Below are 25,558 nucleotides of genomic sequence, written 5' to 3' on the forward strand. Positions count from 1 at the left end.
GGGAAGGGTCAAAGATCATACCCTGGGTGGGGGTGGCGGTCACGAGAGCCTCAGTGTCAGAAGTGGCTCAGCTCCAGGAGCCCCAGAGGGGCCGCTTCCTGTGTCAGCAGCTTGGTGGAATGGACCCAAGGCATCCACAGAGCTGGGCCTGAGGACATAGTGGCCAGGCTCCCCCGTCCCTTCTTTCTTGGGCAGTAGCCCTAAAGGTGTTCCCTGGGCCCTTTGTTCGTCTTGAATTCCACGTAAAATTTTGGCTGGAAGTAGCTTGTGGTTGAGTCACAGAATTTATAGACGGGAAAACAGGCTCAGAAAGGCAAAGGGACCCTCCCAGTCATGGAGCAAGTCAGCAGCCGGTGGGACCAGGACCCAGGACTCCTGACTCCTGCATCCAGCCTGTAAGAATGGCCAGTTACAGCACCTCCTCAGTTACAGCACCTGGACGAGGGGTCTGGACCTTTCACTCTCACTCTCCAATCCAACCCACTCTTTCTGAGCTGAGCGATGAAGGATGCTCACATCAATGAGTAAAGCACTTAAGGATCCCTGCCCCCCAAGACAAACACTAGCCCCCCTCACCAAATCATTTGGAGACCACGGGGCTCACTAGGCCTGCTCACAGTTGGGTGGGCAGGAGTGCCTTTCCACTGAGACCCTTCCTGCTCCCTGGGAGGTGACAAAAGACAAGGACTCCCAGAATTGTCAGATGGGGCAGGGGGCAGTCAGTTCAGTCCCTCTCCACACTCTGGTCCTGGCCCTAATTGGCCTTGGACGGCCTCTTCCTTTCCCTGGGCCTCTGTTTGCTCCTCTGTAAAATGAGGAGGTTGAACTAGGTCAGTGATTCTCAGACTTGAGAATTCATCACCTAGAGGGTGTGTTCAGACACGAAATGCTGGGCCCTGGCCTGAGTGGCCGTTCGGTAGGTCTGGGTGGGCCCCGAGAATCTGCATTTCTAACAAGTTGCCAGGTGATGCTGGTCTGGGGACCATGCTTTGGGAATCACTGCACTAGATCATGTCTGAGCTCCAATGGGAAATCACGGTTTCTGATTTTGTGAAAAAGCCATGTTAAGACCCCTATGACTTCCAACATCCAGCAGAATTGTGCATATGGCTGTCCTGTCCCTGGATGACCACGGCTCGGGGAGAGACATGTGTGATCTAGGGTCACTGACAGCTGCCCCTGTTGAGGCAGGTTTTGCTGCCTGAGCTTAAAGGATGGATACTGGGGCACAACCTGGTGTAGGAACCGCAGCCTGATATCAGGGTGTTCCAGTGTAAGTTTCCGTCTTAGCCAAGGGGGGCAGGTCATGTGGTTATGTTTATCAGGCTCTCCTGCTGGGCGGCTGCCCTCCTGCAGAGGCTGGGCCTGGGGGCTTCTGGGAAAAGCACCTGTGGTTGCAAAGAACGGAGACCCCTCCTGCTAACTCCAGTCATCCGGGGGTTACTGGAAGGCTGTAGGGAAGTCTTACAGCCCCAGTGGCAGGCAGTTCAGGGAACCAGAAGGAGGAACAGCATCAGAAATGGAGCCTATTCTCCCCCACTGAGGGGCCTCCCTCTTCTCATGACTCATGGTCAGTCTGTCTGTCTGTCACCGTGTCTGCCAGTCTCCTGGCACATCTGCTCCCTTCTCCCCGACACCCATCCTCCTGGATCTGCCCAGGCTCCAGCACCCACTGTCTCCCAGCTGTCCTCTTGGGAGAATCTGATTGGCCCCAGGCTAGCCAATGGGCTGGCTGGCTTTGAATCAGGTGTCCAGCCCAGATCCAATCAGCCTTGCCTGGGAGAGGCGTGGGGGTGGGACAGACAGTGACAGACAGCTAATTCGGTCCAAGGGCAGTGGAGCCCCGTTGCTGCTGTTTTTATTGCGACTATATTCATGACAACCGGAAGGCAGAAGTCCCTCTCATCCTCACCTGTCTTAAGAGTAAAACCCAGAATACATCCTTGAGCTTCTGGTCCCCCTCCAGCTGTGTCACCCCAGTTCTCTGCTTGTCCTTCTCCTGTCCTCACTCCCCCAGATACCCAAGGTGCCCCATTCCAACCTCTCACCTCCTTCCTGACCTTGAATGTTGGCCTGTCCAGGGGCTCAGTCTCAGTCTACACTCTCCCTGAGAGCGTCCAGTCTGTGGCATTAATGCCCCTTATAAGCCCATGATTCCCTTGGTCCTCCCCTGAGCTCCGCGCCAGTATACCCACCGGACATCCCCACCAGGAAGAGCAAGTGACAGCTACTTGTAATAGTTCCTGGGGCTTCAGGAAACAACTACCACAGTTCAGTGGCTTCATCAGCACACATTTATGCTCTCACAGTGCTGGAGGCCAGAAGTCTGAAATCAAGGTGTGGACATGGTCAGTTCCATGCCTCTCTCCCAGCTCTGATAGGATGGCTGGCAGCCACTGGTGTTCCTCAGCTTGTCGCCGCATCACTGCCTCTGTCATCACGTGGCCTTCCTCCCTGTGTGTTCCTGTGTCTCTTCACGTGACCTTCTTATAAGGACACTAGTCATCAGATCCACCTTAACCCAGTATGACTTCATCGTAACTACTTCCATGTGCAAAGACCCTATTCAAAACGAGGTCACATTCTGAGGTCACATTCTGAGGTTCCAGGTGGACATGAAATTTGGGGAGATGCTCTTCAGCCCAGGACAGCACCCCCACATGTAACGTGCCCCAAACAGATCTCTCCATTTGTTCCTGCCTCCCCTTCACCCCGCAACCCCCTTATCCTTCCCATCTCAGTAATTAGCCCCACAATCCACACGGTTGCTCAGGCCCCACAGCTAAAATTCATCTTGAACCTTCTCTTTCCCTCATCCTTCCATCAGAAACCCACTTGACCTGGCCTCCAAAATTGTCTTCATCCCCACCGCCACCTTCCTGGACCAGGTCACAGTGGGTGACCTGGGACAAGTTACCCCTCTGTTTGGCCCCTGTGTTTCCTCTCTTCTTCCACACTGAAGCCAGATAGCCTTCAAAAAGAATCTTTAAAATTTTTTAACGTTGGAAAAAATTTTTTTTTTTTTTTTTTTTTTTTTTTTGGCGGTACGCGCGCCTCTCACTGCTGTGGCCTCTCCCGTTGCGGAGCACAGGCTCCAGACACGCAGGCTCAGCGGCCATGGCTCACGGGCCCAGCCGCTCCATGGCACGTGGGATCCTCCCAGACCGGGACACGAACCCGTGTCCCCTGCATCGGCAGGCGGACTCTCAACCACTGCGCCACCAGGGAAGCCCTGGAAAAATTTTTAACATAAGTAGAGAGGATGGTATGATGCACTTCCATTTACCCATCGCCCAGCTTCAACGATGATCAACTCCTGGCCACTCTTGTTTCACCGCCATCCACAGCCCTCTCTCAGGTTATTCTGAAGCAAACTGTAGACATCATATGACCAAATCTCTTGAAAACATAAATCAGATCCTGCCCCTTCCCTGCTCACACATCTGGTGGCGCTACTCTAGATAAAAGCCGGGCTCTGTAGCCCAGGGACGACCTTGGGGACCCAACCCTGCTCCAGGTATGTGGGGCTCCTGTCTGAGGTAGAACACACCCCATGCTCTGTCTGAGCTTCTGCACGTGCTGGTTCCTCTGCCTAAAACACTCGTTTCTCCTCCACCCCTGCCCTGGTCAGCCGGTTCCTGCTTTTCCTGCAGGTCTCCCCTTAAATTGTGTTTCTCAGAGAGGCCTTCTCTGCCTCCTTGGTTTTGCCTCATCCTCCTTGCTCTGTTCTAGGCCAGGTCACGGTCAAAGTCTGAAATGATCCTCCCTGGTCATGTATAGTTTGCATCCTTCCCCAGGATGTAAGCCCCTTGGGGGGGCCCCTGTCTGTCTTGTGCTCCTTCCTGTCCCCAATGCCAGAGCAGGGCACAGCATGGTGAGATGCTTCTGGAAAACAGGCCGGGGACATGTTCTGTGGTTCTTGAATGGGTGTGGCATCATGTTGCCTCATGAAAATGTGTGCCACTCCCTGTCGCCCCCCTGGTGGGGACGTCAGGTAGCTACCTTAGACTTGAAGATATTGGGGTTTTGCTGTTGTTTTATCATCCAGGGGTTTTGTGTTATTGTTTTGTGAATTAAATAGCGCCTCGGTGTTATTTTTCCTTGGCATGGGAACACCCATTGTAAGGGGAAGAGCCAGAACTCAGAATCAGCTATTTGTTGAGAACTGGCTGTGCAGCTCAAGGCCTGGAGGGAGATGAAGAGGGGCGACGTGCCTCTGGCCTTCAGGAGCCACTGGTGCAGTTGGGGAAACTCCCCAATTAATAATAGCAGCCTTCTGTTATCCGAGGGGCGTCCCAAGGCAGTAACTTTGTGCTTTGGAGTGGGGTAGACACCGGGCGTGCAAGGAGAAGGGGGGAAGCTGTAGGTCAAGGGCTCAGGCCAGGCTTCACCGAGCTTCCAGGATTTGGACGGGGGCAGGGACACAGGGAGTCCCCCGCTTCAGGAGCTTCCGTCACTGCTCCGTGTTGCTGCTGGAAGTCTATGTCTCCCCTCCGTGAAGTCAGGATGGTTTGGGGGTGGGGAGGCCCTGGTTCTAGAATCTGGAAGTCTGAGGTTTAGGCCTCCTGCTGCCCCAAGTTGCTGGATGATTCTGAGCCTGAGGTCTTCCCCCTGGAGTGGCCACTGTGAGATAGGGAGATAACCGAGATACCCTGGGTGGGGGGGCTTGGGTTCTAAAGTCGGCACGTGAGACAGAAATGACATCCTCCCTTACACTACCCTGAGTGTAAGCGTGGTAGCTGCCACTGCTCACGCCTTGGGCAGCATCCCTGGAGCAGAATGAAGCCCAGGTCGTCCATCTCACCTAAAATCTAGGCTTCAGGGGCTCTCCCCCCGCCCCAAGCCCCTATGGGTTCTCCTGTGCCCCCATGGACCAGGAGGCTGGGAGTTCTGAAAGGGATAGTGAAGGGTCCTTTTGTAGGGGCTACCAAATGAAGTTGCCCATGAAATTGTGAAGCCTGGAGGCTTGCCCTTGGGGCCACAGGTATGGTATTTGTGATCAGGCTCTGTGTAGTGTGGGTCCCGGGCAGGGTCGCCGTGCCTGTCATCTAGGAGCAAGGTGACACGGCCCCTGCAAGGCTGGGGTTGAGGTACCATCTTCAGCCTGTAATTTTCTGGAAGAGACTGAGCAGGGCTGTTTTTTAGCACTGGGGCATGCTGCCCTCTTGGGAGGAGAGAGGGAAGAGGCGTTTGTTCCTTTAGGAAAATTCACAGGGATAAGATCATGGGCCAGAGGACATAAAGGTCTCCGTAGCTCTTGATGAATTGCACGAGTATTTCTGGGACGATACTGTGAGTCTACGCTGTCACCATTACCCTTGCCCGTGTCGGGTGTATTCTTGGTTTTTACACAACATGCTTCGGTGCTAAGCCCTGCCTCTCCTGAACTGCCGCTCAGGTTTGCTTTCACCTCATCTCTCCTTGGTGATGACGGGATGCGCCGGAGGATGCAGACAGAGGACCCTGGCTTCTCCCTATGGAGAACTTAGTGGCCAGACCCCTCTGGATGCCCTGGGCCTTCAGCCTCCCGCTGCCCTCGCAGATCTCTTAGGGGAAATCCAAATGCCAGTCTGGATGCCCTGAGAATGTCGGGCTTTGTTAGTGTGTGAAGCGGGTGTTGTGAAGCAGGGACAAAAGTGCTCTTGTGCTTTCGGGAGACCAGGCGTCCTCGGCGGGGCCTGGGGAGTGGGCAGTGCTGGGGCCGGGTTTGGGGCAGGGCGGGGTGGGGCATAGTCCAGCCTCCACTAAGGAGGCCTCGCCGGGAGAATCCTGATGGTACGGGTATATTTGAAAACCTCCCATTCAGTCGGTTCTTTGACCTTTAAGACAGGCCTGGGGGCCAGGAATCCTGGGGTCATTTACGGGGGCTTCCTGTGTGCAGGATTCCGTGCCTAAAATGAGAAACAGCCCTAGGCTTCCCGATGGGGCGGGGGGAGTAGGCTTTGGCCCCTGCCCCGGAGCTGCAAGGGGAAGGGCCACCTGGGGGTGACAAAAGGGATCCGGGTGCCCATTGTCGCCCCTTCCAGGGGCCGGCTTGGGCAGGGTTGCTGCAGTCTGTGCTCTGCCCTTAAACCCAGCTGGGACACAGTGAGGGGCGGGCAGCAGGCCCACCCCGCCCCGCCTCCCCAGACCTCCTCTCTTTCCTTGACCTGCTCTCCTGTCTTGTGCACAGAAGATGACCTGCCTCTCTCTCTCTTTTTCTCTCTTCCTCCGGCTTCCTGTCCCTGTGCCCCTCTCTCCTGTCCCCACCTCACCACCCGCCCTGGGTGGACCAGACCCAGACGCAGCTGGAGCACGCGCGCATTGGCGAGCTGGAGAAAAACCTGCTACTGGAGAAGGCGCAGGCCGAGCGGCTGCTCCGAGAATTAGCCGACAACAGGGTAACCGCCGCCACCTCCTGCCACCAGCGCCTTCGCCTGCTGACGCCCCCTTCAGCTTCCCTGTTTTTATTATTTTCTCTCTCTCTGGCCGCTCTCCTCACTTTTTTTTTTCCTTTTGCGCCCCTTCTAGGGAGGTTTAGGAACGTGCTTTTATGCCCCGTGGCCATGTGATGCTTGTTGAGAGGAGGGGGTCTTGGTTCTCTGGGACTTTGCTCCCCAGCTCGTGGACCCACTGGCTGGGAGTGTTCTGTGCGAGCCTCCCCCCGCCCCCCCCCGACCATTGCATTGCCATGACCGTGCTTTGTCATGTTCAGAAATCGGGGGGCTCTTGGGAACATTCTGCCCCTTCTGTGGCCAACCTATCCATGCCTCCCTTCTCCCCAGGCTGGGGAAGGCAGAGGTTGGGAGACTGTGGATCCAGGTTTCTTTAGCCTGGAGGGTCTTAAATAGAATGGCATGAGGGGCCAACCTGAAGGACCTGGGGCAGTGGTGGGCCTTCGAGGGAGTGGGGTGTTCCCAGGGCATGGGACTCTGTGTCAGCCCCAGGGTGTGAGTGGTTCCTGGACCAGGGAAAGCTCTGCGTGGGAGTGAAGTCCCCCCTGACTCCCAGGGCATGGTTCTGAGTCCAGTCTCCAGACCCTGCTAGCCCCTCCACGTCCACCATGCGTGCCCTGGGGGCTGGGCCCCCATGCAGGCACACATCCAAACAGCTGGTCAGCCTAGTGGACAGCCCAGCTGCAGTTCCCCCGGCCATAGAGTTAAGCAGCCACAGAGCAGAGATTGGGGAAGACCACCAAACACAGGCAGTGGGTGTAGGGTGGGAGACCATTGGTTTCTGCAGGTCAGCCTCAGTACATGAGTGAACATGTGTGTGCCCGTGAGCATCTGGAGACACACACGGGTCCCTGTCCACACATTGGCCATTGCCAGGTGACTGCGTGTGCAGTACATATGCATGTACACGGAGTCTGCTTGAAGAAACCGACCCAGTCACAGTTGACAGGCTGGAGCCCTCCACACCAAGGCATCCTCCTCTAGGGTTCAACCTGATTAGAAAAACAAAAGCAGGTTTATTGAACTAAAGGTCACCTTCAGAAACAAATTTCTTAAGCTTGTAAAAGATTTAAAACTTTCAAATATATTGCACCCAAATCTGTGATCACTGACACGGTCGAAGTAGGTTTCTGGCGGATGGAGCCTCTGATCTCAGAGTTTTCCACCAGAAGGAGGGTCTGGGAGCATTCTTTTTTTTTCTTCTTCTGCGTTAAACATTAAACCGGACCCTTCTTTGGCCACCCCCTCCAAAAGGCCTCTCTGGGAATCAACTCCTTCCAGCTGGAACTTTTCTAGAGCAGGATAATGCGGAATTCCCTCTGTTGTGTCTGCCCTTTAAAAATAACATGAACTTGAAGGAAGCCATAACCTCAAATAGATGGTTTCCTTTCGCCACCGATTTTTCCCAAACCGCCTAGAGCAGCGGGGACCAGGGAGTCCCCGAGTCACGGGGACACAAGCCAGGAGAAGCCCCCCTGGGAGCTGCAGTGGGCAGGGCGGCACTCAGGTGGAGTGGGGCATCCTTCCCTTCTCACGACCTTCCCCCGTGCCCTCCAGCCGGCCCGCTGACCCCGGTCTCCCTCTCTCCCGGTAGCTGACCACGGTGGCCGAGAAGTCGCGGGTGCTGCAGCTGGAGGAGGAGCTGAGCCTGCGGCGCGGGGAGATCCAGGAGCTGCAGCAGTGCCTGCTACACTCCGGCCCGCCACCCGCCGATCACCCCGAGGCCGCCGAGACCCTGCGGCTGCGGGAGCGGCTGCTGTCCGCCAGCAAGGAGCACCAGAGGGAGAGCGGCATGTTGAGGGACAAGTACGAGAAGGCACTGAGGGCCTACCAGGCGGAGGTGGAGAAGCTGCGGGCGGCCAACGAGAAGTACGCGCAGGAGGTGGTGGACCTCAAGGCCAAGGTCCAGCAGGCCACCAGCGAGAACATGGGGCTCATGGACAACTGGAAGTCCAAGCTGGACTCGCTGGCCTTGGACCACCAGAAGTCCCTGGAGGACCTCAAGGCCACCCTGAACTCGAGCCCGGGTGCCCAGCAGAAGGAGATCGGGGAGCTGAAGGCCGTGATGGAGGGCATCAAGATGGAGCACCAGCTGGAGCTGGGCAATTTGCGGGCCAAGCACGACATTGAGACGGCCATGCACGTGAAGGAGAAAGAGGGCCTGCGGCAGAAGCTGCAAGAGGCCCAGGAGGAGCTGGCCGGGGTGCAGCAGCACTGGCGGGCCCAGCTGGAGGTGCAGGCCAGCCAGCACCGGCTGGAGCTGCAGGAGGCCCAGGACCGGTGCCGCGACGCCGAGCTGCGGGTGCGCGAGCTGGAGAAGCTGGACGTGGAGTACCGGGGCCAGGCACAGGCCATTGCATTCCTCAAGGAGCAGATCTCCCTGGCCGAGAAGAAGATGCTAGACTATGAGCTGCTGCAGCACTCGGAGGCCCAGAGCAAGCAGGAGGCCGAGAGGCTGCGGGAGAAGCTTCTGGTCACTGAAAACAGACTCCAGGCTGTCGAGTCCCTGTGTTCGACCCAGCACACCAACGTAGGCGGCCACCCCCCCACCTGGCTGTGCGGGGACCACGGACGGCAGCGGTCCAGGCTCGAGGGCTTGGCTGGGGAGGGTCTAGGCGTCTACTGACCTTTTATTTCCAGTCCAGGGAAGCGTCCTCATTGCCCCCAGGAGCACGCCATGCGAGATCGGAGGGCACCTGGCTCAGAGGAGGAGGTCCTTCCATTAGAAGGGCAGCAGGCCCGGGTGACCATGGGGCCCCAAGGTGGTCTGAGCTGACCTGGCTGGGTCCCCACAGGCCAGGCCTGGAGAGATGTGTGTCTAGGGCACAGGGAACAGCCTTCTTCCCAGTCCCCAGACCCGCCCTCCTGTGCAGGCTCCTGGGCCGCCCCAAGGCACCAGTACCAGATGCTCTGGCACTGGGCTAGCAGAGATGTGGAGGGCAAACCCTGCCCATCTCCAATGAGAGCACCGACCTAGGGGACCCGAGGGCGGCCCCCTACCTGCTGGTCCTGATGAGACTGAGCAACAGTTCAGCAGCCGCTTTCCCAGGCGTGGGGTGGTCCCTGGAGAGGCTGCTGCCATTGGAATCAGCTTTGCTCCAAATCTAGAAGTCCCAGCTGAGCATGCTGGGGAGGCCAAGACCCCGGGTAGCCTGGGCGTGTGCTCCAGCGGGGGCAGGAAGGGCTTTATGAGTGGCTCTGGGCACCACACCTGGTGCAGGCCCTATGATGCCCTATCTCACCTGGACTCCTTCAAGGTCCATATAGGCTTCATTTCATAGATGAGCAAACTGAGATTCCAAGGCAGAGTACCTTTCCCAGGTTTTCTTGTCCATCAGTGGCAGACCTTGTGTCCAGCCCCACTGCCTAAGGGCCAGCAGAGGGTGCCCGGGATGACGAAGTCAAATCTTACACGATAGGACAGCTAGCAGCAAGATCGTTGCCTTTTTATTAGCCACGGGGGTTCCTGAGCTTCTGGTTCCCTTTGTACACTTAAACCAGAATTTAACGATTGAGCCACAAGTATTCAGGAGTTCCACATACAGGGGGTGGCTTTTTTGTAAAAGGAGCTCTGCCCGTGTCACACCTTGAGGTCCCACTGCACCGGCCTTTCTGCCCCCTTCTCCCAGGGAGGGACCCGCAAGTGCTCTCCCAGGATGCTGGGCAGAGAGAAAAGGAAGATCCTCAGGTTAGCTGTGTACACATGACCTGATTGGCTGCTCAGGCAAGGAGGGTCAGGCCCGGGACCCCAGGACCTGGACTCCTTAGCAGGGGAGGTTTGGAGCTGCTGTGGTGCCGCAGGATGGCCCGCTGCCCCTCAGTCACAGACCTCAAGCCGGGGAGTGGGTGGTGATCTCAGGAATGCCCATCTCTTGATTTCCACACACGTGGGGACTTGGTCTGGACCCACATGCCTCCCAGATTCAAAGGTTTAAGTCCAGGGACAACTCAGTTTTTGGTCTCGTGTAGTAAGTATGGGAATTTGGAAAATTTTTAGTGTGTGCCTCATTTTCCCTGCAGTGTGTGTAAATAAAGATCTAGGAAGCTTAGTTAATCGCAACAGACTGAGACTAAAGCAGGGCTTGGGATGTATGAGCAGAAGTATGAGGGGCAGGTGGATGGAGGTGACTGCCTGCTCAGCTCTGTGCTGCCCTGGTATGCAGTGCTAGAGTCTGGCAAACTGCAGGCTCAGGGGACAGCCAGCTTGGGCAGGAGGCCAAAAACTTCCACCAAAAGGCAGCAAGGAGCCTGTTGATGTTTGCCACGCAGGTTTTTTTTTTCCTTGGTTGATCTTTCTTCTTTGGCTTCTGGATTTCTTTTTTTTTTTTTTTAAAGACGTGTTAGAGAGAAAAGAAGTAACATTTCTTGAAGTTCCCCCAGGAGCCGACCCCGGTGCGTGCCCTGCACACGCTGCCCCATGGCGGTCAATTCTTGCTTTATGGATGGGAACCAAGGCCGGGAGTCTTGCCTCTGGATGATGGTGGAGACAGAGTCCCAGGACCAATCTCTGTAGGCATCCCAGGGAAGGAGACATCTGTTTAATAGGCGTTTGCACGAAGGAAAAGGGTAGGAGGTGATCACGTGGAAGCTACATAAACAGCCTTCCGGGGCCCTGGGAGCAGAGGGGGTCCTCTTGTCAAGGAAGCTAGCCCAAGGACATCTGTGCCCCCTGCTTCATCGAGCCCCTGAAAGTCTCCTTGAATTGGGGAGAGGTGGGCTGGCTGGGGCTGAGGGCCGAGAGGGGGAGGCGAGTGTCCCCCTTACCAGGCTCTCCTTTCAGATGATTGAGTCCAACGACATTTCAGGGGAGAAGATGAGGATGAAGGAGACTGTGGAGGGTGAGTGGCCGCTGGGCCGGATGAGAGGCGGGGCTATGGGGAAAGGCTGGTCAGTTCTGCCTCTGAGCTGGGTCCCACTTTGTTTTGCATCATCTGCTGTTTGGTGAGAGCCGCCTACTGTGTGCACCAGCCACTCACCCACCAGGTGAGGAGGGCAGAGGCTCAGTTTATTGAGAACCTGATTGTATGTTTGATCTTGTTATTTTTAAAATAGGTATAAACTTCAGCTTGTTCAAAGGGCATATGACGAAGCATCCTCTATCCCCTAGTTCCCTCTGCAAAGGCACAATGTTGGCCAACTCATGTCTCTTTTCCAGACATGGTTTATGCACATACAAGCACAGAGGTAGCACAGATGGTGCCACACTTCCCGCACTGTTTGGGCCCCTTACTTTTTTTTTGGCCACGCCATGCGGCTTGCGGGATCTCAGTTCCCTGACCAGGGATTGAACCCCGGCCACGGCAGTGACAGTGTGGAATCCTAACCACTAGACCACCAGGGAACTCCTTCGGTCCCCTTACTTCTTTTTTCCCATTTAATAATGTATCTTGGAGACTGCTCCCTGCCACTACATTCTTTTATGTGGTGCAGAATATTCCATCATGTGGAGCCACCATCGTGTATTTAGCTGATGGATCACGGGTTGTTTCCAGTTTTTGTCTGTTACAAACCCTGCTGCAGGAAATTACCTTGCCCTCCATTAGGCTCAACCCGGGCCCTCAGCAGTGAAAGCGCAGAGTCCTAACCACTGGACTGCCAGGGAATTCCCAAGGCTCAACTCATTTTAACTCCCACCGGCTCTGGTTGAAAGTATGTTTCCCCACAAGCTTCACCAACAAAATATTTCATCAAACTCTGTGATCTTTGCCAATCTCAACTGTAAAAGATGTTACCCGATATAGCTTCAACTTGCCTTTCCCTTATGTGAGTGACACTCCATTGCCATTTCTCCTTGCATCCTTTGCCCATTTTTTTCTCTGTTGGGTTATTGATCTTTTTGTTGATTTTTAGAAACTACTTACATATGACTTTGCAAGCATTTTCGCCCCATTTGTGGTTTGTCTTTTGACTCTTCTTTGGGTGGTGGTTGCCATGCAGATTTTTTAAAATCAGTCTTTTCTTTTTGGGATCCTGGGTTTATTATTTTTAAAATGTATTCCGTGGTTTCCTCTAGTACCTTTTAAGTTCCATTTTCTATGTTTAAATCTCTGACCCATCTAGAATTCTCTCTTCTATAAGGTGTGAGGTAAGGATCCATTTTTATTTTTTTCCCAAGAGTACCCACTTATGCCAGTACCATTTTTGAAAACCTCATCTCCTGCCTCCACTGATTTGAATTAACCAAATTTACCATCTTTAAATTCCATCAGGTAATTGGCTCTATTTCTAGACTTTCGATTCTTTTCCAATGACTTGTCTGTCTCTTCATGTGCCATTTCTGCAGTGTTTTGAAGCTTTGTTTATATTTCAGTTACTGGCAGGGCTAGTCTGCCTACTCTGCTTTTCCAAAATTCTCTCAGCCATTCTTTTTTTTTTTTTTTAATCGAGACAAAATTAACGTAAAATAAAATTAACCATTTTAAAGTAAACAATTCAGGGACGTTAATACATTCACAGTGTTGTGCAACCACCTCCTCTATCTAGTTCCAGAACATTTTCATCACTCCAAAAGGAAGCCACATATGCATTATCAGTCACTGTCTATTTTCCCCTCACTGCAGCTGCTGACAACTACTAATCTTTCTGTCTCTGTGGATTTGCCCATTCTTAATGTTTCATATAGATAGAACCATACAATATGTGGCCTTTTATGTCTGGTTTATTTCACTTAGCATAATATATTCAAGATTCATCTGTGCTATAGCATGTGTCAGTGTTTCATTCCTGTTTATAGCGGAGTAATATTGCATCGTATGCATCACCACATTTTGCTTATCCATTCACCTGTCGATGGACATTTGGGCTGCTTCCACCTTTTGGCTATTGTGAATAGTGCTGCACGTGCAGGTACTTGTTGAGTACCTGTTTTCAGCTCTTTGGGATATATACTTAGGAGCAGAATTGTTAAGTCATATAGTAATTGTGTGTTTAACTCTTTGAAGAAGTTTTTTGCCAGACTCTCTTGGCTAGCCTTGCTTATTTTTTCCAAGCGATTTTAGAATCAGTTTATCTAGTTCCACAAAAATTACAATCTGGCTGGTATTTTTATTGGTATCATGTCAAATTTATAAATTAACTTACAGAAAGTTAATACCTTTCTAGCACTTTCCATGAATCTTTTTCATGACTGTTCTGAGGCTGTCCAGTATTGAATGCACATGGCCAAGTGACATGGGCACCATTACTATCCCCATTCTTCACTTGAGGAAACTGAGACTCTGAGAGTTAAGTTGCCCAAGACCACACAGTATTGGTGCCTCTTCTTCAGGGTGGGTTACCCAGAGGGACCACTGGGATGAGGAAGAACTTGGACTCTTGAGGCCAAGTGTGACCCCATTTTAGGGTTTTGATGGAAGGGCCACCCCCTCACCCACTGGACCGCAGTGTTGGCCCTGGAGTATTGATGGCCCCTCATCTCTCCCTTCACCCCAGGCCTGCAGGACAAGCTGAACAAGAGGGACAAAGAGGTGACAGCCTTAACATCCCAGACCGAGATGCTCAGGGCCCAAGTAAGTGGTAAGTCTCCCTCCTTCAAGGCAGATGCGGAGAGCTTTCTTTGGGCCGTGTGCCAGTCCAGCAGGGGGTGGGTGGTACTGCGTCAGCGTGCCCTCCCCCACTCTGCCTTGAGGAGAAGGCGGCCTGGCCCAGTTCACATGCACTGGGCTTCCACCTGGACAGCAGTGAATGGGGAGCAGTAGTCCGCACTCGGTCCATAATATGATTGGGGGCCCCAGCCAGCTTCTCTCCTCAGAGCCAGGTCTGTGTTCTCTGTGTTCTGAAATTGTATCACTAGTTCTCACTTGCTGGGCTTGAAGACCCTTGGGTTTCAGTCTTTCTACTTTTTGATACAGTATTTGTGCACCAGCCCCTAGAAGAAATACCAGGATTTCAGAATCAGGGGGAAGGACTTTGGCCACAGCAAAAAGCAAGGCACAGGGAGAATGATGCCAGAGGGGAGACTGGGGAGAGACGGGGGGTCTGGAGTCTGTGACATGGTGACAAACTGGCCCTGCTTCTTGTCCGCCAGAATGCCATTGGTGGTGTCCATGAGACGGCCCCCATCCTGGGAAATGGTTCCCACCCCACTCCTATCCAGTTCCCATCACGTTCACGTGGCATAATTGGTCCCGACCAAGGTCAGTTGACCTCAGATTCCTCTGGGGCCAAGGTGAAGTTTTAGCTTTTCCTTGTCCAGGCAACAGTGTAAATACCCGGGCCCTGTCTCGGGAAGGGTGGACTGCTTTCCTGACACCAGAGGGCCCGGCTACTGTGTGGGAGCTTTGGTCTGCTTTTCGTAGTAGCTCTTCTCGGCCCCTTGCTGCCTGGCCCTACAGGACGAGAGAGGCCCACTCAGTGGAGTGTGTCCCTGTGACCCCTGGGAAACCTGCTCCCTGCCCGGGCCTTGGCCCCCAGGTGGGATAGATTCCCACGGTGATCCCAACGCTCTCCCTCCTTGCCCTGCCGGCTGGCCCTCAGCACTGGAGAGCAAGTGCAGGTCGGGAGAGAAGAAGGTGGACACCCTCCAGAAGGAGAAGCGGCGCTTGGAGGTGGAGCTGGAGGCCATGTCCCGGAAGACCCATGACGCCTCGGGCCAGCTGGTCCTCATCAGCCAGGAGCTGCTCAGGAAGGAGCGGTGAGTCAGCCGTGGGCTGTGTGGTCAGACCTGCCTGACCCTCACTCCACCCAGTTAATATTAGCCAGTCTTCTCCAGAGGCGGGGCAGGGATAGACCCGGTGGACAGATGGCTGGCATCACCGATGATCACCATACTGTGCACTGCTAAGCTCCGATGAAGCCTCAGAATCCTTCTTAACACAGTTCTCCAAGCAGAGCTTATAGGAAAGGTTAGTGGTTCCCAAGCATCTTGGGCCCAGGGACTCCTTGAAACTCTTAAAAATTATTGAGGATTCCCACCACCTCTTCCTTGAAGCTCTTCTTGATTGATGTAGGCCACCGTGAGCTCCTCCATGCTTCTGTGGTACTTAGGATGGGAGTGGGAGATCAGCAGATTAAACAAGTAGAGATTTATTTTCCTCACATAACAAGAAATCTGGAGGTAACTGTAGCTGGCATTTGGTTCAGTGGCTCAAGATATCAGTGCCAACACCTTTGTTCTCTTGGGTTCTGTTAGACTCTCCCTTGTGGTTGCAAGGTGGCTGCTGAAGCTCCAGCCATCAGGAGCCATCATTCCTAGCAGGAAGAAGGAGGAAAGGGAAAGGGGTCAGTGCCAGCAGACTTCCACTTTGTTCTCAACTACCCATGGCCACCCAGAGAGGGAGTTTTCCCCTCCTTTATAGTAGATGCAAGCAAGGGAAAGAGCTTAGAAGGTGTGTGTCCTTTTCTCCCGTGTTGTGCCCATGGAAGACATTGCTACTTGATCACTGCACTCTTTTTCTGCAAAGCCCAGAATCATTCTCACCACAGTACTCCAGGCAGCTACTGCCAGTTGATTAAGAGTTGACATAGGAAATAAAACTTATTCGACATCAGGCGTTTAAAATGTCTTGCCACATGAGCTCTCTTGGATAAATGTTTTGTTTTTTTAATTTAACTTTATTATTATTTTTTAATTTGAGATAACGTTGATTTATAACATTATATAAGTTTCATATGTACATTATATTTCTACTTCTCTATTATTTAGTTTTTAATTAAACAAATACTAAATTCTCTTTTTAAAATTTATTTTATTGAAGTATAGTTGATTTACAATGTTGTGTTAATTTCTGCTGTACAGCCAAGTGATTCAGTTATACATGCATATACATTCTTTTTCATATTCTTTTCCATTATGGTTTATCACAGGATATTGAATATAGTTCCCTGTGCTCTACAGTAGGGCCTTGTTGTTTATCTATTCTCTATATAACAGTTTGCATCTGCTAATCCCAAACTCCCAAATATGCTCTTTTTAAAAAAAAAACTTCAAAATCATTCTAAGAAAGGCTAAGTCCTCTTGACCGTACCATCCCCGAATACTGGCCCCTCTCGGGTTGTGGTTGGATGGTTTCAGGCCTTGTATTTCCTCTCTGGCCCTTCCTGGCACAGATGCTGTCTTAGTAGCCAGCGTCCCCCCTCAGGGTGGCCAGTCTCCAGGCAGTTGGCAAATTGCGGAGAGCGGGAGGGGAGGGGCCCCTTGAGTGCAGGTGTTCTGTGCGCCCCCTGCCCCCTCCAGGAGCCTGAACGAACTGCGTGTGTTGCTTCTGGAGGCCAATCGCCACTCCCCGGGGCCTGAGAGGGACCTGAGCCGCGAGGTCCACAAGGCCGAGTGGCGGATCAAGGAGCAGAAACTCAAGGATGACATCCGGGGTCTGCGGGAACAGCTGACCGGGCTGGTACGTGGGGAAGGGGGCGGCCTGGGGACGGCGGACACCAGGGAGGGACTGGGGCTATCTGCTGTCAGCCATGGAGACTGGTGACCTCCTGGAGCCACCCCAGGGATAGCCAAGCCACAGGGAGCGTTCAAAATCCCCTAGAACCACAGGCAGGGTCAGCGAGGTACCTGGTGGAGGGGCCGTGGGCGGCCCTCTTTGTAGATATTGTGGCCAGCTGTGTGTCCGTCTGGGTGATGCAGTGCAGAGGAAGACTTCTTAAGAATCTCACCAGTCCAGAGGTGGGATGGGCTACCGGCAGGTGGTGAGCTCACCATCCAGAGACGTAATCAACCAGAAACCAGCTCCTTGTTCAGGGTCCAACAGTGGCGATTCATGCATCCATCTCAGGAAGGAGAGGGGAACAGGGACCTGACTGAGCAGAGTCTCCAGAGGTGGGGGTGGGGTAGGCGAGTGATGCTGGTAGCACAGGACGGAACCATCCCACTCCATCCCCCTGTGGTCAGCCTTCAGGACGAGCCTGTGGCCGGTTCTTGGGCCTGGTCAACTCCAGAGCATTGACAAGATAGGGTCTGGGAGGACAGGACTGCTGTCAGGGGAAGCTGCTCCAAAGACCCTCGCTGCCCTCCCACCCAGCCACACAGGCTCAGCCACGCTGGAGGCGATGGAAGGAGAAGAGAGGCCTGCAGCCATGGAAGCAGCCCTGGGCCTACAGGGTTAAGGGAGAAGGGTATCACTCTGGCTTCCTCCAACTGTGTGTATGGGGACCACCGGGCCCAGCCACCCTGCGGCCTTTCAGTCCTGGCAGGTCTGGCCAGCAGGGGGTTGGTTACAGAGCCCTCCGTGGTCCTCGTGGTGCTGTGAGCCTGGGTGTAACTCAGAAGCCAAGGCCCCGAGGCTGGTGTGGATTTGGGAGCTCTGATTCCAAGGCTTTCCCAGAGCCGCGTCGCGGGGGCAGAGCCGCGCTGACTGTCTCCATGGGCCACAAGCTGGTCAAATTTACATGTGACTGGCTGCCCCTTACCCTAGGAGAGCCTCTGCCATGTCCCCCTGCACTGTCCTCAGTGCCACGGAGCTGCCCCCCTGGGAGAACTAGGGACAGGCTCGGTGGTTAGAAAACCTCCTGAATGAGGAAGGTTTGGGTGGAGAGGGAGGTTTGGGTAGAGAGTCAGAGCAGAGCCGAAGGACCCTGGAAGCACCGGCCCAGGGAGGGCAGTGCAGGGAAGCTTCGTGTGGGAGTGAGGAGGCTGGTCTGCCCCCAAGGCAGGTGCATCTCCAGGTACCATGGTGGGCGGGGTCAGCTGCAGAACACTTGGAACGGAAGGGAAGGCATGTCCTGTTGGGGCAGGGGCGGGTTCTGAGGAGAGGTTCGGGGGTGAGGTCTAGAGGTGAAGAGGAGGGACCTACATAAACGGTGTTGAGGGAGGCGGGGGGGTGCAAGAAGGAAAAAGGGGGAGGAGGGGTCCTGGGTTTCGGGACCTGAAGAATATGGAGCCTCTGACAGAGCCTGGGAATTCAGGGCGGGAGCCAAGGAAGATGCTTCAGAGAGGACCCTTAGGTGAGGGAGGGAGGCCTGAGGGGCATCCTGGTGATTCTCAGGCCTGACCCAGAGATGAGGTGGGTCAGATGAGTTTCCGGCCTAAAGGAGAGACCATCCTCCTGCAACACGTACACGCGAGCACACGCTCTTCCTCTCTTCTACTGCTTCCAGGACAAAGAGAAGTCCCTGTCGGATCAGAGGCGCTACTCCCTCATTGAGCCGTCCTCGTCCTCGTCACCGGAGCTCCTGCGGCTGCAGCACCAGCTGATGAGCACAGAGGATGCCCTGCGGGACGCGCTGGACCAGACTCATCAGGTGGAGAGGCTCATGGAGGCTATGAGGGGCTGCCCGGATAAGTCCCAGGTGAGCTGGGTCTCAGGTCCTGAGGGGAGAGACTCTGCCCTGTGCCCTGGGAGTCCCAGCCCAAGGGGTACATGGCTTTATCCTGAGGAGCTCAGACTAAGGGCGGAGATGCCCTGAGAGCCTGTGTTTCCTGGGGTGTGTCCTGGGACCCCTATTCTGATGGGCTCTGCTCAGAGTTTGGATCCTGAGATGGTCCTGTTGGGAAAACCTCGCCATCTAGTGGACAAACCAGGAAATGCTGCCTGGTGAACCTTGCTCAGCATCTTGCCCTCGACTCTTACAGGCCACCGGCAATTCCGGTTCTGCAAATGGCATCCACCAGCAAGACAAGGCCCACAAACAAGAGGTAAGGGGCACCCTGGCCCCGGGGAGATGCTCTGCCACTCCCACGGCCCTCCCGTACAGGCCGACTTCTCTGGAGAAAAACTTTGAAAAGCCACCAAAAATACACAGATACATCGTGCAAGAGGCTTTTCAATAGGGTCGCTCACAGAGTGGGGCCAATGTAGTCAAACTTGATTCAGTTACCATCCTGCTCTTTTAACCTTGTTTCTCTTTCAAAAAAAAGAAAAGAAAACCTTTTATTATAAAGTAATACATGCCTACTGGGCACTTTTTGGGGAAAAAAATTAAAAATATATAAAGAAGAAAATACCAAGAATTCCCTGGCAGTCCAGTGGTTAGGACTCCATGCTTTCACTGCCATGGGCCTGGGTTCAATCCCTGCTTAGGGAACTGAGATCCCACAAGACACGCAACGAAGCCAAAAATAAAAATACTTACCAGTAGCCCTTTTACCCAGAGATGACCAAGGTTAACATTTTTAAGTGATATCCTTCGTGAACTTTGCTAAGCATGTACATGTGTGTATGTGTATGCATGTACAGTCAATCCTTACTATTCCGTATTTGCAGACTTACCTACTTGGTAACATTTATTTGTTAACCCCAAAATCAATACTCATAGCACTTTCCTGGTCATTCGTGGACACCCGTGCAGAGTGGAGAAAAAATTTAATCACCGGACATGCACGTTCCCAGCTGAGCTCATACAAAACACCGTGCTGCCTTCTTGTTTAGCTCATTCTGCAAACAAGTGTCCTTTTCACAGTCTATTTAGTGACATGTTTTTCACATTTTCATGCTTTTTTCTTGGTGATTTCCACCGTTTAAAATGGTCCCCAAATGTCTTACTAAAGAGCTGTCTAGTGTTCCTAAGTGCAAGAAGGCTGCAATGTGCCTTCCAGAAAGTACTTTAGAGAAGCTTCATTCAGGCATGAGTTATGGTGCTGCTGGCCTTGAGTTCATTATTAATGAGTCAACAATATATATTCAGTGAGGTGTCTTTAAACAGAAGCACACATGAAACATGGTTACATATTGATCAATCAATGAAAATGTCAGACCAGAGGTTCGCAGGAACTTTGTATTTCCACTGGGAGCGATGGTTCAGTATTTGCTGATTCCGCATCTGTGTGATTCTGTAGAACAGAACTCCTGCAAATAACTAGAATTGTTATGTGTGTATGTATATGTCTGCAGATGTGTGTACACATTAACTTTTAAAAAAACACTTATTGAAGTATAGTTGACAACTTAGACATTAACTTTTTATTTGGAAATAATTTCAAGCTGACAAAAAAGTGGCAAGAATAAAAATAGCACCTAGAGCATCAGCTCTCCTTTTCCCCAACATAACATGTTGTTCATCTTTTGCCCCATTTGCTTTATCTTTTGTTCTCTATGTGTAGATGTGTGTGTTATATGCGTGGAGTATTTTTCTGAACCATTTGAGTATAATTGCATGTGTCATGGTCCTTAATACTTCAGTCCGTATTCCCTGAGAAAAAGGACGTGATTTTACATAAACACAGTACAGTTAACAATCTCAGGGACTTCCCTGGTGGCACAGTGGTTAAGACTCCACGCTCCCAGTGCAGAGGGCCTGGGTTTGATCCCTGGCTAGGGAACTAGATCCCACATCCATGCCACAACTAAGAGTTTTGCATGCCACAACTAAGGAGCTGGTGAGCCGCAACTAAGGAGCCTGCCTGCCACAACTAAAGGGAGCCCACGTGCCACAACTAAGGAGCCGAGAGCTACAACTAAGGAGCCTACTTGCCACAACTAAGACCCTTCACAACCAAATAAATAAATATATTAAAAAAAAAAAATCTCAGCAGATGTAATGCTGATACGAGATTTATATCCAATCACTCTCCATACCCAGCTTCTTCACTTGACCAGGGAGTGTCTTCAAAGCTCTTTCCCCCTCAGTACAGGATCCAGTCTAAGGTTGAGTCAGCTCATTGCATTTACTTGTTATGTCTCTTTAGTCTTCTTGAATCTAGAACATTTCCTCAGCTTCACTTTGATTTTTATGACATTGATATTTATTTATTGGCTGCGTTGGGTCTTCATTGCTGCACGCAAGCCTTCTCTAGTTGCAGTGAGCTGGGGCTACTCTTCGTTGCGGTGCTCAGGCTTCTCATTGCAGTAGCTTCTCTTGTTGCGGAGCACGGGCTCTAGGCACGCGGGCTCGGTAGTTGTGGCTCACGGGCTCTAGAGCGCAGGGTCAGTAGTTGTGGTGCATGGGTTTAGTTGCTCCGCGGCATGTGGGATCTTCCCAGACCAGGGCTCCAACCCGTGACCCCTGCATTGGCAGGCGGAATCCTAACCACTGCGCCACCAGGGAAGTCCCGACATTGACGTTTTTGAAATACAGTCCTCCCTCCTTTTTTTTTTTTTTTTTTTTTTTTTTTGCGGTACGTGGGCCTCTCACTGTTGTGGCCTCTCCCGTTGCGGAGCACAGGCTCCGGACGTGCAGGCTCAGCGGCCATGGCTCATGGGCCCAGCCGCTCCGCGGCATGTGGGATCTTCCCGGACTGGGGCACGAACCAGTGTCCCCTGCATCGGCAGGTGGACTCTCAACCACTGTGCCACCAGGGAAGCCCCTCCCTCCTTTTTTAATAGAAGATTCCTCCTTTGGGGTTCGTCTGATGGCTCCTGCTGCTCAGAGCCAGGTTCTACAACTGAGGCTGGAATACACAGTCAGTGCCACGTTCTTCTCTGGGCACCACGACTGCAGTGTGTGATGTCCATCTGCCCTTCATTCCTGATGTGAATCTTGATCACCTGGTCAGGGTGGTGTCTGATTCCTCCGCTGTATAGTTGCTGGTTATTTCCTAACGAGCGTTTGGTGGAGACCCTGGAAGACCCTGTGGATCCTCTGCTCGTCACCCAGGTGTCCCCTGGATTCATCATCCATTCATGGATCTTGCCTGAGCCGGTCTTTACCGTGAGGCTTGCAAAGTTACATATAAATTATTGTACTGTATTGTATTGTATTATTATTATTTTTTTGGACACGCCGCAGAGCTTGTGGGATCTTAGTTCCTCCACCAGGGATCAAACCTGGGCCCCCTGCAATGGAAGCGTGGAGTCCTAACAACTGGACCGCCAGGGACCTCCCTAAATTAAGTTAATGGAGTAGGTAGTGTGCTCTATATTCAATTTCACCTCTTGGTTTTTTTCACTGAATATTTTCTCTCTTCCTTAAGCAGTCTTTGTAAAGTCTATGTTTTATAAAATTGTGGGTGGAAAATTTGTTTCCTAAAACTTCATGGGCCTGACTCCCTTGCTGGGAATGTCTTTGCTGTGTTGTGTTTTAAGCGGGTGCCTGGTGGCCTCCACCCCACAGTTAGCCACTGGCATTCACCCACAGTGTTAGAGAGCCCACCTGGGGCCCAGGTGCTAGCCCGATTAGGCTCTGTCCCTGGCTCGCTGTGTGTTTGGGCCAGTGAGGCTGGAGCACAGGAAGGAAGGCTTGTCCTTCCAACTTGGCCAGTGGGACCACGGCCGCAGGCGCTCATGTAGAGACAGGAGAACCCTGGCCACAGCATCTGCCGAGGGCCTGGCCCTGTGAGTGAGAAGCAGAGAGAGAGAGATGGGCGCGGGGAGGAGGGGACCCTGCACAGGACCTGGGAGCAGGGTGGAGGCACGGAGCTGTAGTGGGACGTGGTGGGGTTGTGTCTGCAGAGGAGCTGCCTGTACCAGGCGCCCTGGGAGTTGATGTCCAGACCTTGTGCGGCTTTGTCCTGCAAGGCACATGGGGGTCATCCTGGTTTACAGACGCAAAAACTGAGGCTTGGGGTCTCAGCACTAGTTTTCCTTTCCTCGGATCCAGCCTCCGTGCAGGCCCTCAGAGCTGTCTGTAAAACCCACCCGCTCTCGCCTCTTCCCCTCAATTCTCATAAACTGCTCCCACCCTGCCTCCTGTCTCACCATGCCCCAAACACACAGCAAAGAGAATGCTCCTGCCTCAGGGCCTTTGCACATGCTATTCCCTTTACCTGGCCCAGGTGGGTCTCCTCCCCCAGCCCCACCCCACCCCCTCTGTCGCTTGTCCCTATGCCCACTGAGACACTTGCTGACCAAGCCCATTCTCTCTCCAGGACAAGCACTGACCCTGAGGGACACTGTGGAGCTGCCGGTCCACACCAGAGCCCCTCCAGCCTGCCCCAGCGGCGCCACCTCCAGGCAGGGGCCAGGACTGTTGCTTTGGAGAAGAGAACAGTGTAACAATAACGTACCCACCGCCGCGGACAATCCCCCACCCCGACCCCCCTGCCGGACCAGGAGGCTTCCTCAAGCACGACCTTCCACAGAAGGCGGTACAACCCCGGCCTGGTCCCCGGGACCTTCAGCCTGGACACCCTGGACACCCCGACAGTTTCTGGAGTTGGTTTGGGGAGGCCGATGTGATCCGGCCAGGCCCCCTCCCCAGAAGGAGCTGCCCTGTGGACCATCTTGGCCCTTTGGGCACGTCCCTGCCCTCCCTTTCTTCCCCTTCTTCTCCTGGGTCCCTCTCAGACCCCAGAGCCATTGTCCCAGGAAGGGGCCAGAGGAGGGCTCCAGCTTCTCCTTCAGGCAACAAAGAGGGAAGTCCAGCCCTTAGGAGCCAGGTGGGGGACCCCCTTTTCTGCAGCTGCTTCCAGGCCAAGGCAGTCCCCAGGGCTTCTTGTCCCCGCATACTGAGCCTCTTTCATGCAGTGGTACAAGTTCCCTTCAGCCCGTCTGCCCAGTGAGGCCCCAGGTTCAAAGTGCTGGGAGGTGAGGCCCTTCGTTCCCACCCTGACCCCAACGCACACACAGCTCCGAGCTGCTGGCCGGAGGGTTGTCACCAAGGCCGGGAGCCACAGTATTAGGAAAGTCTGGAAGCCCCTCTCCTTCCTGCACCCCCTACCCCCAGTGACCTGGCTTGGAGCTGGAAAAGGGTGGCCCCAGGGGGCCCAGGACTAGGGCTCTGGGTATGTTTTGACTGGTCAGTAATATGCTGTCCCCTGGGTTGACTTGTTCCGAAACCGGGCCTGCCATCTGCAGATTCACCCTTGCAGACCCCGACATATACACCCACTGACCCTTGGCACACACACTCAGGGGGTCATGCGTGCACACGTGCCGTGTAGGTGGGACTTTTGCAGTCAGCCACACTCAGACCACATGGACGCTCGCCCTCGGGTTCCAGGACCAAGCCCCAGGCCTGGCAGGGCCGTGACCACACGCGTTGCAAGTGCTCCTGCGACCTTACCGTGCACATACACAGCCAGGGACACATGGGTGAGCCTTCGGGGGGGCGTGGCCACACATGCACAGGAACACACATCCCAACAGCCCCCTTTCAGTGGTACAAGGCATCTGCCTTGGGCTTTTTAAGCCCTGTCTTCTGTAGCCAAGAAAAGAGCCCAAGGATGATTGGGACAAGAAAAATCTCCCTGCCTCCCCCGCTTCCCCTCAAGCCCTGCCAAGTTACTCCAGCCTCATGTGTGGTGGGAAAAGACAGCGTCTGCCCAAAGCCCCCACTTTTAGAGCTGGAGGGCCCACGGGTGACTGCCTTGTACCCTGCAGCGTCTCTGTGGAGGGCCTGCCCCTCCTCCCCCAGCTCAGGGAGAGTGCTCACAGGGGCCTCTCCCACTAGGGTCTGGTGGGGGGGGTGGTCTGATGGCCCATCTCGGTGTTCCTGAATTGCACCAGGACAGGTATGCAGTTGGTGCCCTGGGAGCAGCCCAGGTAGCCTCTGAGTGCTCCTGGGGACAGGTGGGTGGTGCTCACGTCCCTGCCCCAAAGCAGCCCATCCTGGGGGTGGCCAGTTAGTCCCATCGGCCCCCTCCCCTCTCCCCGTTGGCTTTCGGTAGCTCTTGCATGCGGTTTTATTAACAACGGTCTAGAAGCAACGCTGTAGTGGCTTAACCCAGAGTCAAATTCTACTCTTTCCAGCAAAATCAGGCAGCTGCCCTGCCCACTGGAGATTAGTCTACTAACAGCCAAAAGCCCACACCGGGAGGGGCTGAGCCCCCGGGGCAGGCTGGCAGGTGGCAAGCGCTTTCCCTGTGAGCGTCTGCGCCTGCCCAGTGTGCGCTCAGCCACGCCCCCTCCCCAAGTCCTCCCGCACCCTTCCCTTCCCCAAAGTGGAATTGTTGAAGTGTGGCGAGTCCGTGCTCGAGACAATAAAGCTTGTGACTGAGGTCCAGGACCCCTGCAGTTTCTGCTTCTCTCTGTGGGTTCCCTGGGCTCCCCCATCCTCTCTCAGCTCACTGGCACCCTGGTGCCAGGAGTGTGTCTTGATCCTGTTCCTTGTGGACTGCCAGCTAATTCTTACTCAGGTGTGAATGGCTGATGAGAGCCTCAGAGGGCCTGGTGTGGCTGCCATGTCCAAGGAGAGGGAGCTCAGCAAGAACAGGCAGAGAACCAGAGACGGGGGACAGCAGTGGAGGCCAGGCAAGGTTGCCAGAGAGGTCTGGGGGGTTGGATTTGAATCTGTTGGAGGTATAAGTGGGCCCACAAGGAACAATTGAAAATACAAAATAGTATGTACAAAATAGTGATGGATCA

At 53.8% G+C, this 25,558-nt stretch overlaps 1 protein-coding gene across 2 annotated transcripts in view; it reads left to right on the plus strand.

Moving 5' to 3' along the window:
- The window catches only part of CLIP2 (CAP-Gly domain containing linker protein 2), an 80,922-nt gene extending 55,723 nt beyond the window's left edge, over nt 1-25,199 (plus strand). The window contains exons 9-17 of one of the 2 annotated variants that reach the window (XM_060119972.1): nt 6,276-6,380; nt 8,029-8,964; nt 11,215-11,272; nt 13,866-13,949; nt 14,910-15,066; nt 16,609-16,768; nt 18,477-18,668; nt 18,952-19,014; nt 23,122-25,199. In XM_060119972.1, coding sequence (XP_059975955.1) covers nt 6,276-6,380; nt 8,029-8,964; nt 11,215-11,272; nt 13,866-13,949; nt 14,910-15,066; nt 16,609-16,768; nt 18,477-18,668; nt 18,952-19,014; nt 23,122-23,133 — 1,767 coding nt within the window. In that variant the 3' untranslated portion in view covers nt 23,134-25,199. The remainder of the gene's footprint in view (nt 1-6,275; nt 6,381-8,028; nt 8,965-11,214; nt 11,273-13,865; nt 13,950-14,909; nt 15,067-16,608; nt 16,769-18,476; nt 18,669-18,951; nt 19,015-23,121) is intronic. The other variant, XM_060119971.1, reaches the window with a different exon arrangement.
- Nucleotides 25,200-25,558: the final 359 nt, after the last annotated feature.

The sequence above is a fragment of the Mesoplodon densirostris genome, chromosome 16, assembly GCF_025265405.1.
Source record: "Mesoplodon densirostris isolate mMesDen1 chromosome 16, mMesDen1 primary haplotype, whole genome shotgun sequence".
NCBI lineage: Eukaryota > Metazoa > Chordata > Mammalia > Artiodactyla > Ziphiidae > Mesoplodon > Mesoplodon densirostris.